Source organism: Rhinolophus sinicus, linkage group LG03, assembly GCF_036562045.2.
Source record: "Rhinolophus sinicus isolate RSC01 linkage group LG03, ASM3656204v1, whole genome shotgun sequence".
NCBI lineage: Eukaryota > Metazoa > Chordata > Mammalia > Chiroptera > Rhinolophidae > Rhinolophus > Rhinolophus sinicus.
This window is the reverse complement of record NC_133753.1, coordinates 135,401,225-135,415,026: the sequence shown is the minus strand read 5'-3', so window position 1 is coordinate 135,415,026 and position 13,802 is coordinate 135,401,225. Positions and strand designations below refer to the sequence as shown.

Here is a 13,802-nt window from a genome sequence, read left to right as displayed (position 1 = left end):
GTTATCCAGGATTTGTGATGGGCTGCTTCTCCCATTTCTGAACTGTGGTCAACATTCATGAGAATTGGTGGTTTTCTCCCCCGTAGATAACTGCCTCACTGAGTAAGACAGACAGATGAAGGCTATGACAGTAATAGCGACTAACTTCTGCACTGTGCTTAACTGCCTCAACAGATATTTTATTTATTTTCCTCTGGTGACTATTACAAGTCAGTAGCTAGATAAGGATTACTAGTAGCCCCATTTTAAGCTGAGGAAACCGAGTCAAAGAAAAACTAAGTGGCTTCCCAAGGCTTTAGATCACTTGACAGCAGTGCAGGGACACCTCCCTGGGAGTCCTGTGTTTTTTCTCAGTCACCCCACTTGCTGCCTTCCTCAAAGTTGCTCACCGTGGTCTGTGCTTTGTAGTTTACAAAGCACATACAGACACTTTTATCAGATTTGGTCTTCTCTGCAACACCCATGAAGTACATAAAGTGATATCATCTTATTTTATGTGTTATCCAAATATTTTTTGTTTATTTTTTTTTCTCCACTTTCCTCAGGCAAAAGCCAAAGAAGAGAAACTGAAGAAGTGTGGTGAGGATGACGAAACAGTCCCGTCGGAGTACAGGTTAAAACCAGCCACGGTACGTTGTTAGCCAATGTGCATACCAACAGCAGCACATGCCTCTTGCTTTCCCATCGTGCTTTGTGGTGTCTGTTCTCATGGTGCGAAAGGACACGTCTGTCCCGGTTCATACACTAACTTTGAAACCCTAAACCCTTTCTTCTCTGTTCTCTACAGTTGGACCCTTTAAGGGATGGTTTCCTAAGTTGTGACTGGGTGGTCATTAAAATCCCCATAAATTCAAGTGTTTTTACTATTAACAATGCTTGACATAGATTCTTAACCTTAAAGCAGAAGGAACAATTTGGGAATAATTTCTTTTTTCTAACTGCTATATGGATTAAAGCACAATAGATCTTCTAAGTGGTAGATATAAATGTACAGCTATTTACCAGTATCCTCAGTTAAGGTGGTTTTGTTGGTTTTGGTTTGAGATGAGGATGGTGAACTAACTCCTATAATTATATCTGTAATTTGTCTTTGAAGTAATACACATAAGCACATGATGGAAAAATAGTTGGGATTCTTATATATGCTTATAAATGGAAAGTTTTTCATGTTTAGAAACATCTCAACTCTTTATTCTAATGATTTACAAAAAATAAATCTGAAATAGAAATTCACTCAAATATAAGAAAAAAGCAAGCTCTCCCTTAATATCCTGGAATTCCCCAAGAAAAACATAATGGGACATAAAAGCAAACTTTTCAATTTCATTTTCAATTTTGTTTACAGGATAAAGATGGAAAACCACTATTGCCAGAGCCTGAAGAAAAATCCAAGGTTAGGAAATAAGTATTTTTCTGGATATTTAAAAAAAACAACAGAACTGTAAAGTATACAGTGAGATAATTTTGACAGACAGGATTTCACTGTGGAGACTTGGCACGCCAACCTAGCATTAAGAAGAGGGAAACTTCCGATAGCAACACTTGGCTCATACCTCTGACTCCTTTTCACATATTTTAATGATTGTTTTCCTCACGGATTATTGCTAGACTACTATAAATTTCTAGGTGACGTTCATTGAATATTAGGAACTAATGTCAAAAGAGCACTTAAATTAGATGGTTATTACTTAGAGTTTGATTCTAATTACAGCATCAAACACTCTGATTCTATACTGCTATTACTCAGGTTGGTATCAACCAGCATAGTTATCTGTCATGATAATACTAAGTAGCAACATTTATTGATCACTTACTATGTGCCTGACACTGCATTAGATACTTTCAAATGTTACCTGTTTGAGTCCTCACTGAATGAGGAAGGCACTATTATTATTCCCATTTTACAGGTGATGAAACTGAGATACAAAAGGATTGTATAAATAGCCAAAGGTCACACAACTAGAAAATAGCAAGGCCAGAACTCCAAATTCAAGCTGTCCAACATGGGGGCCCCAGCTTCTGAATCACACGTCAGAATGACATAGATTACTGTTATTAGTCAAAATCTCCACATGCCCTAAATAAATAATACCTCTTCACCTGAAGGAACTTTCTTGCCAAAGCTCCATGTGGTCACAGGAGAGGAGTATATGATCTATTCTTATACTCCAGAGCCACCTCCTCTCTAGGACAGACCAGGCTGTTTCACAGAAAACTTTCTGGAAGGCTTTCCTGTGCCATCTTAAGAATAATCACCAGAAAAATCACTTCTTTCTTCTTCCTGGCTTTCAGCTTTTCTGTGGTACACCCATTCCATTTCCTTCCTTATTTTCAAACCAGAATGCTGGGTTAAATCTTGAAAGTTTCTCAATGTCACTATATATCGTGTTTCCCCGAAAATAAGACCTAGCTGGACCATCAACTCTAATGCTTCTTTTGGAGCAAAAATTAATATAAGACCCAGTCTTATTTAAATATAATATAAGACCGGGTATAATAAAATATAATATAATGTAATGTAATGTAATGTAATGTAATGTAATGTAATGTAATATAATGTAATATAATGTAATATAATATAATAATGGGTCTTATATTAATTTTTGCTCCAAAAGACACATTAGAGCTGATAGTCTGGCTAGGTCTTATTTTCAGGGAAACACAGTAAGCTACACACATTTAATGCTTAATGTTAATATAAGAGCCTGGCTCTAATTTTTAACATTTTAAGATTTTTAAACCTATATTCTAATTCAGCCGGTAATTCAAATTATTAACACAGTCTCTCTTATATTTACTGACTTATTTAGAAGGGAATTCATTAGAAAGCAGAAAAAAAATTGCAAAAAAAAGCTATATATATCTTCATTGGAAAGAACAGGGAATTTTATTTGAACAAAATTACCCTAAAATTGAAGTATCAGGAAAACTTGAAGTAAACCATTCACATTTTTGTGGTACTGAGGTGTTTAATAGTCCTTATTTATTGCATGACCTTTATCTTCCATTGATAAATGAAATGCCCTATATAACTTAGCTTTCATTTTTAGATTCTAAAATATGGCCTAATATGTGTTAACCAGAAAAAATTGTCAGTGAAAACTGTTTTTTTAACAAGTACAAAATAGTCACTTCATAATATACAATGTTTTTTGTATTTCAGCTCCTGAGTGAATCAGAACTTATTGATGAGCTTTCAGAAGATTTTGACCAGAGTAAATGTAAAGAAAAACAATCTAAGCCAACTGAGAAAGCAGAAGTATGTTTCTAAAAATGAAAGTCTCTAGTATTGCTTATTTTCTAATGTTTTTCTATAACCTAAAAAATGTGAGACCCAAAGTATTTTAGCATGAAGTGGTTGATAAGAAAGCCCGTGATGCTGTTGTTTTTTTACATGCAGTTTTTGTCCTGCCTTTTTCTGAATGTGTTTTCTTTCCCCAAGCTGACCCTGTAATTCTTGCAGTTGCAGTCCTGTAATTATTCCTTCAGGAAGGCATTCACACCCATCCTTTCCTTTCTATTCCTGTTTCTATAAGGGTCCTAGTTATAGTTGTCATCTCCACTCTCCTCAAGATGGCAATGACCTCTGTCTTCAGTCTCCTTGCAGCCCATCCTATATGTCCACCAGAATTATTCTTTCTCTAGCATGCTTGTAGTCACATCATCCCCCTGCTCCAACCCTCCGGAGCTTCCCATTTCCTACAAAGTAGAAGTTCCCACTAATGTGTTCTGGCCTCAGCTTCCTTTCCTACCAAGGTGCGTCCCCACCTCACTAAACCATGACATTAAGTGTGTGTCTCCATGGCTTTTCTCATGTGGTTCCTTCTGTCTGTAATAACCTAATTCTAGATGAACTAAAATCTGAGTCATCCCTTTAAAGCTCTGCTCTAATGTGGCCTTTGTCTTCTGCTTTTCCCTCCCCAAAACTGACCACCCTTCCAACACTTATTAAGCAGACTACGACGTGCCATGGGTCTGTAGTTCTTTCTTTATATATCCCTGTGAAGGCATTTGTTGCAAATGAGTTTTTAGCTCTGTTGGTCCTTCTTCACATCTTACATATGTACATAGTGTTAAATAGTAAGTTCTTGAAAGAAGAAATACCTTATTAATAATCATCTGCTGAACACCTTACATGTAGGGTAGACTTCCAGAAAGGCCTGAATTTAAAAATAGTTTGAAATTTTACCTTGTGATAAAATAAGATAGTACATTGGTTCTCAAACTTGAGCATGCATCAGAATCCCTTGAGGGTTTGTTAAAACAGAGAATGCTGGGCCCTACCTCCAGAATTTCTGATTTAGTATGTTGGGGTGGGGGCCATACGAATTTGCATTTCTAGCAAGTTCCCTGCTAATGCTGAGGCTGCTGCTCCAGGGACCACACTTTGAGCACTCCTGGGATAGTACTTGTACCCTGCATTTGTACATATCTATTTACAGTACACAAGGTGCTGTTAGATACATAAAAATGATGTATTTATATAAAATATTAGATTGCATTATATAATTGGTATATTGTATTATATGATGAGAAATAAATAACGTAAATAATAGTTGCTAAAAGTTACTGAGTTTACTGTTTCCAGATACTGTACAGAGCACTTCACATTTTATCTCATCAAATCCCTCTGTCAGCTCTTGCGATGTAGGTACTATTATTGTTCTCATTTTACAGATGTGGAAACTGAGTCTCAGAGGTTAAGTAACCTACCTAAGGTGAGAGGTAACACAAAGTTGAGCCAACGTGTTTTAACATGCCTTGACTTCCTTACTACTCAAGCCAGCCATCCTTAGGCTTTCGAGAAAATCATACTCATAGCATATAACATAGCAGAGTGTATTGTTGATTCATCGGAGTTCAGTGTTACTAACCCGGTATTTCTAAAAAATCTTCATCGTACCTGCTTCTTTCCGCAGGAATCTCAGGCGAGTGCCCCGGCTCCTGTGGGAGAGGATGTGCCCCGGGCGTCCCTGTGCAGTGTACAGTCAGCACCACCCAAGCCAGCTACCTCGGTGAGGGATCCTCTGGGCATTGAGAAATGTCTTGGGAAAGTAATGTTCTTCCTCCCATGCACTTTCCGCTCTGTGTCACCAGCATGTTATTTTATACTGACAAAATCATAAAACCTTATATAGCTATAGCATCTTCTGTTTGGGGGCTTCCGGGGTATGCTAGAAATTCAGGCTGTATTTAAATTTTTAATTGAATTGCTACAAGCTGTGTTTTCCTTTCACCTGAAATTTTTTCTAGTTCCTCAGCTATTGTGGATAATCATGCTTTTTCACATTCCTGCATCTTTCAAGCCTACTGGGAGTTCCACAAACAGCCCAATATGACGTGGAGCTGACTCTTGGTGGAATAATCTGAACCAGTATCATCACGATCTCCCCCATTCCCAACTGAAGGGAGGATAGAGTAACTCAATTCCTTTCCTTCTTCATTTCTTGCCTCTCTCTCCCTTTCTATCTTTTGGATGAAGTATGATATTTAACGAGTTGAATCCTTATTTCCTTTTGAATTCAGTGGGTTTTGTTTCCATCAGTTGATAGACTCTGACTTAGAGAATAACATCACTGGAATATGTTTCATTACTACAGACTTGCTGAATCTATACTCTACCTTTTCCTCGGTGCTTTGCAATATCTTCTCAATACATTTTCACAAGGATACTATAAAATCTGATCATCTCTCTATTATTAGATGAGGGAAATGAACCTTTAAATTGACCTTGAACAATTTACTTAACCTTTCAGAGCCTCATCTGAAAAGAAAATATGGTTCCTGCCCTAAGCTACCTCTGAGTCCAGTGTGGACATGGGCCAGACCTCAAGCTGACAGTACCACTTGATCGCTGTCATGTGGGAAACGGACAGAAGGCACTTGGATTCCTCGTTCTTTAGGGAGAATTAGGAAAGGCTTGCGGGTAGAAGGCAGGATCACACTGAGAAGTGGGGTTAGCGCTGGGGAGACCAGTGAGCTGAGGACAGGCTAAGCACGGAGGTGTGAGGTACTTGGTGTACTTAGGACATGTGCATTTCGTTGTTTGAGAAAAGGGGGCCTTGGAGAATGTGTAGGACAAGTGTCTTGAGTGCCCTGAAGTGGCTGCTTCCTGCCAGGGACGTCCTTGGTGCCAACTGCAAATCTCCTCAAAGTCCAGAGTCTCCCTCCTGCCTTAGGCAGGACTTGACCCCTGGTTTTTTTTGAGGTTTCAGGGTACTCTCCAAAACTTTTACATTGTGGGAGCCAAGTCATAGGCCATAGGAGAGAGGAGAGAAATTGGGAAGAGACTAATGAAGGAAGCAGGAACAGAGGCAGTAATCGGATTAAAAAGGCAATGGCCAGCATTTCTGGGCAGAACTCTTGTGACCTAAACATGTGTCATCCACATGTCGTGCCAAGTGTGACTGCCAAGGCCTTAGAGGGCTCACTTCATTCCTTTCCAACTTTACCTTGACTGTAGAGTCCAGCATTAGATGTTTAGTGGACAGAAAAAAGGGGGAGGGGCGGCTTTTGTTTTTTCATTCTCTTTCCTGGGCCTCTGCTCTACCAAGTCTGGTTACCAGGGCTGCTAAGATGCCAGTCACTGAGGTGAGCTGGGATTGTGACACCTTGGGAACCAGAGAGAATAGTTGCAGAGTGTGATAAGGGTCAGAGGACTCAAGAAGGCTTGAGGATTAGTGAGGGAAAGGAAACAAAGACCAGAGGAAAGAGGGGAATGTGTGCCCTGTGTGGTTCTTGTTGGTACAAAAAGCAAGTTTATTGAGGAAATCCAGAGGCCTGAGTTCTAGTTCTGAATTCGACAACAACATAAAATGCTACAGAAATGCAAGTTTTAGTCCTGAGTCCTATTTCCAGATTCCTTAGTTCTTAAGACTGCTGCTTCTCCTGACTTTTCTCACTTTGTTTCTCTTAATTCTTAAGCCAAAAGGCACCGGTTTGGGAAACAGTGGTTTCCAAAAAGTCTACAGCAGACAGTAGGAGAAAATAGATGTCAGGTGTGCAGGTGTCTGGGATCAGGTAGCAGCTCAGATTGCTTGGGTAAGCCTGGAAGACCACTGCAACTCTTTCAATTTAGGTGTCATCCTAAACAAATGGGATACATCAGAGATTTTTGTTGCCCCGGGAATAGAATCTATGCAGTGGCCAACCACTAGATGGTGATAAATCACTTCCCACTTTCCTCATTGGTGATCTTTCCTTCTGCAGTGCAGCTTAGCAGAAAAACAACTTTTCTTACTTGGAATGATGGCTAAGCTATGAATCAGAAAGCCACTTTTACTCTAAAGTTTCAACATATACTCTATATGAGGTGACAGACTTTCATGATAAGAATAATCTTTGAGATTTTAATTCAGGGGCTCACACATTTTTGACCAAGACCAACAGTAGAAAATGCATTGATATTACAACCCACTACCCACACAATAGAAACAACACTTTCATAAATGGGACTTATTCTAGTTATGTAAGATGCATTCTGTTTTCTGTTCTAGTCTTTCATTGAAAAAGTCCCGGTTTTGAACTATAAATTGGTTTTATGACCCACTAATATACGGATCATGACCTGTGGTTTGGAAGGAGTTGGGGTCTAGTCCTATCTTTTAACACAACCATAGTTTCTCCTTTGTTTTCCCTTTATACCATTTATGCTCTGTATTCTTCCAGTTTTCTTTGTAAATGTCAGCATGGACACAGTTCCCTACATCATGAGGTAGCACATTTCATTTTGAATAACTAGACCACAGCTAGATGTTTCACATTGGGCCACTCAGGTTAGTCAGTCCCAGGCAGTCACCTGAATCAGCATGAGGTCACTCTGACCCATAGAAACTGCCTAGAGAACCCAGGCATCTGCCTCAGCAGAAGCTCAGCCCAAGCCGCCTCCTCTCTAGAATGGGCCAGGCTGTTTCACAGAAAACTTTCTGGAAGGCTTTCCCGTGCCATCGCAAGAACAATCACCAGAAAAATCACTCTGTCTTCTTTCCTGGCTTTCAGCTTCTCTGTGATACACCCATTCCATTGCCGCCCCTATTTCCAAACCAGAACGCTCGGTTAGATCTTGTAAGTTTCTCAGTGTCACTATATAAGTTACACACCCTTAATGCGTAATATAAGAGCCTTGCTCTAATTTTTAACATTTTATGTTTCTTAAACATAGATTCTAATTCAGTTGATAATTCTAATTATTAAAAGATAACACGTGCTGCGTATCTCGGCCTGAAATAAGGCTATGCCCTTCTGCATTGTTTGATGTAGTCTTTTCTATAAGAAGGTATTAACCACCTACTCAGTATATCCACTGATGTACTTTTAGAAAGACGCGGTGCCAGATGATGCTGTAGAGGCCTTGGCTGGTAGCCTGGGGAAAAGGGAAGCAGATCCAGAAGACGGAAAGCCTGTGGAGGATAAAGTCAAGGTAATGGCAGCTCAGCTACTTCTAGAAAGTAACAATTATTGATTGCCTTCATTCCCCAAATGACTAACTAATAAGTTAGTCTTTTTTTTTTTTTTAATGTTTCCCACAACACATGACCAGCTGGCTTTCTGTTACTGTGCATATCCTACTTAAGAAGCCAAACCTGAGTGAGCATCAGTGTTTGAGCACAGCCGTGGATGGACGGCACGCACGTATCGGAGTTCTGAGTCACACCTTTCCTATTGCTGAGGACTCACGAGAGAGGTGGCAGCTGTCTCCTAGTCCTCATGCCTGCCTTTGAGCCTAGCAGCTCAATGTTGGCGTCTTAGCCTGCTAAACTAGCAGGCAGTGTTAAAGATGAGGGTGTTGTAGGAACTCTGCAAATACTGTCCTATGTACATTCTAACGATGGGTTTATTTGCCTCACCTTTAGTCATTCAGGTATCTACTTTAAAGAGAAAAGATGTATTAATAATGAAAATGGTATGATTTTTATTTAGGAGAAAGCCAAAGAAGAGGATCGTGAAAAACTTGGTGAAAAAGAAGAAACAATTCCTCCTGAATATAGATTAGAAGAGGTCAAGGTAAACAGGCTGGGGTGTTTTTCTATTTTATTTTCACTCATATTGAACTCCATGTACATAAAGAAGGGACATGGAAGCAGACCTGGCATATAAAGATCTTGTTTCTTACTATTTCAAACACCAAATTGTATTAGTCCGCTAATAGCCTGTTAGCACACCAGATATGGGGCTAAATATTCCTAAGTGGCCTTTCACTCCTCCCTGAAGTGGAAGAAATCTAATGTCTAAGCTACCTAATTTTTTCCCGTCTAACACATGGTTTGTTACAAGACCAGAAATAAGAAAACTTAGACAACCTCTATGTAGATAGGAAAAGAAAAATGAAGAACAATTGTTGACTATGAGGAAAAATTTCTAATGAGCAACTCTTTAGATATAAATTGAAAAAAAAATAAGAGTGCCTTTTTAACATTGAGTCAAGTGATAATTTGACCCGTTTTCTTTATTTTGAATGTGCACATTGTTCAGAACAAGTGACACAGGGGAGACCTCGTTATGAATCTTGTACTTTTAAGTACAGCCACTTGCACAGGGCAGACACACAGACACAGGGACACTAGAACAAATGTCAGTCGTCTTCATAACATTCCATCACATAAGAGGATATTCAACTAAACTTCATTCACAATTCAGGAAAATCAAATCAATACTCCTCTTTCCCATCCATGGGCATGAGGCCGTTTGTTTAGCCAAGACTGGAACTATATTGAGCTCTCCCTGATTAAAAGTTTCTTATTCTGCTTGCTTCTGCGTTTCAGAATTCAGTTGAAACCATGATGTTTCGATGAATTTGCACTTATATGCATGCTGCTTTGTGAGGTTTTTAGAGAGGTTTTTAAGGGCCACGTGTTCTGTCACTAGTGACCCCCTCATTTGGTAAAGGCAGGTAACTGTCTTCATAGTAGGGGGTTGATTGCTTTCTCTCTCCTTGTGCTGAATTTTAGTAGCAGTTTTTAAGGCAAGTGGTTGGTTGATTGGCTTTCCCTGACCACTTTACTCCACGGTGGTTTGATCCTCTTCTGGACTTGTTGATCTCACACATTAGTAATTACCTATTGCTTTATAATATTTTACTGGGGGTTGGCTTGATCGCACGTTTAAATCCTATATTGCTGTGTATCAGCTATCCTCATATCTGGCGTCTTCAGTGAGATTCAGCTCCCTGAGGGTAGCCCACAAGTTACCCCTTCCAGACACAGGGTGGTTTTGCTTGGAGTGTAGAGCAGATGTGACTCCAATGGTCCCATGTGTCATGTGGGAAATTTGCTGCTTCCTCCTAACTGAAAAGTAAATAGTCAGAGGCACAAGTAAACCTGTGGAGGAGATGGGAAAGGGGGTAAAGGTAAAGGAGCTTATGCCAGTCCTGGGGAGGCAGGTGATACTCTAAAAATCATTGCCCCTCCTCACATTTTAAATAAAACAAAAACCATCTTGACCAGTTTATTAGAAACATAGATATGTAGGTAGCCTTGTACTTATTTATTTTTGCATATCTGGATAAATGGGATTTACCATTTGTTTATAAATCTTCTTTTACTAAAGAGCCCCAAATACTTTGATTTTTGTCCTGTTAGAGCCATTTGAAGCTTGGCATCATCTGAGTCCTAAGTTTCAGAGCATCCCACCCACGGGCTGAGCTCCCTGAGGGCAAGCACTTTGTCCTAAACTATGTGGTGTTCCCAGTGTGTACTGCAGGGCTGGGCACAGAATTGATGGACGTTAATTGGACGTCTCGCCTGTGAAGTTAACCAGCTTTTTCCAAGCAACTTATACAAAGGCTCACCCCCATACCCCGACTGTCCTGCAAGTGCCCTGCCATAGCACCATGTGCCCCTCTACATTCACTGCTCATATTTTCCTCCCGCACTGGTTTGTGAACATCTAAGGTCACAATGCCCAGTCAGTTTTGTGGCCCCTGTGCCTAGGGAATGCCTGACGTATGTGAGTGCTGTTAACATGAACTAATTAGGGCATATTCTCTGAGGAGAGAATCTGCTACCTGAAATGATGGATCTCATAATGTGCAACGACATCAGGAATCACTTGTCGACTCCTTTTAATGTTTACAAGGGTTCATACTTAGGATAAATGTGAAATGACTCAATGCCATGTTTTTCTCCTCCCTGGATAGGACAAAGATGGAAAACCACTCCTGCCGAAAGAGTCCAAGGAATCCCTTCCAGTAAGCAAGCCAGTTTTCTCTGAGTATATCTTTCTCATTTGGCCCTGTTCGTTAATTCAGGAAGTACATTGCTTTCTTTTTAATGAGTTGACCAGCATATGAACAGTGACATCGTTTTGAAGAGGAGACAAATGAGGTGGTATTTTTTGATACATTTCCTGGTTCTTGCAGCCCTTCAGTGACGATTTCCTTCTCGATGCTTTGTCTGAGGACTTCACTGCTCCCTCACACACTTCATCGTTTGTAAGTCTGAAACTCCTGGTTTCATTTCCTTACTTTCAGGGTGACAGAAATAAATGGAAAGTTGTGACTTATAATCTAACTTGGGAGCTGAGGAAACAAACCCAAAATTAAGGCCCTCAACCCACTGTAGCCATTAAAACTGTGTTGTATCATGAAATATTTTTTCCAACACAGTGAATATTTTCAACCGTGTAACTAATTGAACCAGTGAGCATGTACGCTTTCAAGTACACCTAGGAAAAGAGGATTTAAAATTGTGTATCTAAAATTACTTCTTAGACAACTTTACCAGTTGACAGTCCACAATTTGATCATTTTCCAAATTACCTCTAGGGTAACTGAGCTTCATGTGGAACAGATAGTCCCTCAAAGGGAATTCTGTTACTAGAAAGGTTGGGAAATGTTGGGTAGGGGTAAGCAGGTTTCTCAACTGTAGGATTTCCAGGGCTTTTTATATGTAAACATATACACTGTAAGTCTGCTGGCGTTCCCATACCTTATATAACTCCAGAACCTTTTTTATGGGGTCTGGGTTATTTAATCCTATGTAGTCAGTGGTATGGAAAGTATGTATCAGTTGCAACATGCAACATAGACAGAATAAGTGACAACTAGGAAATACAATGATTCCTTGGAGTTGCCTGAAGTTTTTGCTCTCACATTTGTGCATAATGTTACACATATGTATGCTATGTATACAAGGTGTGATCAAACAATGTGGTAAATGTTTAAAGTTCATCACAGTAAAAGATACATTGCCATTAATCACCCTCAAAATACTCCCCCTCGCTTTGAAACACCCCATCATTCTTGCCACTTTCTGAAGCAGTTCTGGAAGTCCTCTTTCGTGAGTGTCTTTAGTTGCACTGTCGTGGCTGCCTCGATGTCCTGAATTGATTTAAAACATTTACCTTTCATGGTCATTTTTACTTTGGGGAAGAGCCAGGAGTCGCACGGTGCCAGAACCAGTGAACAAGGTGGATGAGGACACACCATAATGTTTTTGACAGAAATTGCTGTACCATCAGCAATGTGTGACATGGAGCATTGTCATGATGGAGGATGAAGTAAAGACACTCATGAAAGAGGACTTCCAGAGCTGTTTCAGAAAGTGGCAAGAATGATGGAATAAGTGTATTTGAAGCGCAGGAGGGGCGGGTATTTTGAGGGGAATTCATGGCAATGTGTCTTTTACTATAATAATTTTTTATTTAAACATTCACTGTATCTTTTAATCACACTTTATTAGTAACAGATTAGAAAATATAATTATCTAATGAGATGTCAGGCTTATGTAAAGAAACCTGCAATAGAAATGAATAGAAAAACAAAAACATGAAGAAATTCCATATACCTAAGACAATTTGACTAAATGTCTCAAAAGAATGACGACAATTATGTCATTTTATAAGTTAATATTTTTATTAAAACATAACCCAAAATTATCTAACATTTATTTGAAAAATAACTGCATAAAATATTTTTAAAATATTGAAAAGCATTTTTCACTCTTTTGGGGGAAGATTAACCTAACTAAATACTAGGCTTTTTTATACAATAATAAGATACGGTTCTGATTCAGAAAGCAAAGCCACATGTTAATGGAAAAAGAACAAGAAATGAACATAAATGACAGATTTAGTATATTTTTAAAATGAGAGAAGAAATTTCAGAAAGATTCTGGAATAATATGCTATTTAACATTAAGGAAAAAAATAAAACTCAAACCTCATACCATATACCAAGTATTAAAGGAATAGTAGTCTATCATTTTATACCTAATATATTATCAGAATTAAAAATATTTAGGTGAGCAAAGCCATGGGAAACAGGCATGCTCCTTCACTGCTTTTAGCAGAATGAATTTCTGCAATTTTTGAGAGGGCAGCATGGTAGAATATAGCTAGCACCATAGAGAGAACCACTTCTAGAACTTTGATTCAGGGCAACCAGTTACAAAGAAAAAAAGCTGAAAAACTGCAAACAACCTAAATGTACAATAAGAAAAGTATAAACAAACCATGAAGCTCTAAGTCATTAGATTATTGAACAACATTTAGAAGAATAAATGGGAATAGAAAATAGGAAATTGTGGAATGGAATAGGAACTAGAATAAAAATTGCATTTCAGATTCGGTGTTACTATGTATCTATTTGGATCAAGAGACTTAATCAGGAAGCTATATTAAGAGTTGTATTTAAATGATGGCTGTGGGCATTTTTTATACAACATATCACTGATCAAAACCTTTTTTTTTTTTTTTTTTACAAAAGCCATTTAAAGACGCTAAACTTTCAGCTGCCATCTCTGAAGTGGTTTCCCCAACCCCAGCTCCAACCACCCACTCTGCAGTTCCACCCCCTGACACTCCGG

General features: G+C 39.0%; 1 protein-coding gene across 8 annotated transcripts in view; it reads left to right on the top strand.

Annotated features, from left to right (window-relative positions):
- The window catches only part of CAST (calpastatin), a 110,354-nt gene that overhangs the window by 80,171 nt on the left and 16,381 nt on the right, over nucleotides 1-13,802 (top strand). For all 8 annotated transcript variants that reach the window (XM_019727909.2, XM_019727906.2, XM_019727910.2 and 5 more), the window contains 9 exons: nucleotides 546-629; nucleotides 1,346-1,393; nucleotides 3,164-3,259; nucleotides 4,920-5,015; nucleotides 8,318-8,419; nucleotides 8,920-9,003; nucleotides 11,135-11,185; nucleotides 11,357-11,428; nucleotides 13,703-13,801. In XM_019727909.2, coding sequence (XP_019583468.2) covers nucleotides 546-629; nucleotides 1,346-1,393; nucleotides 3,164-3,259; nucleotides 4,920-5,015; nucleotides 8,318-8,419; nucleotides 8,920-9,003; nucleotides 11,135-11,185; nucleotides 11,357-11,428; nucleotides 13,703-13,801 — 732 coding nt within the window. The remainder of the gene's footprint in view (nucleotides 1-545; nucleotides 630-1,345; nucleotides 1,394-3,163; nucleotides 3,260-4,919; nucleotides 5,016-8,317; nucleotides 8,420-8,919; nucleotides 9,004-11,134; nucleotides 11,186-11,356; nucleotides 11,429-13,702; nucleotide 13,802) is intronic.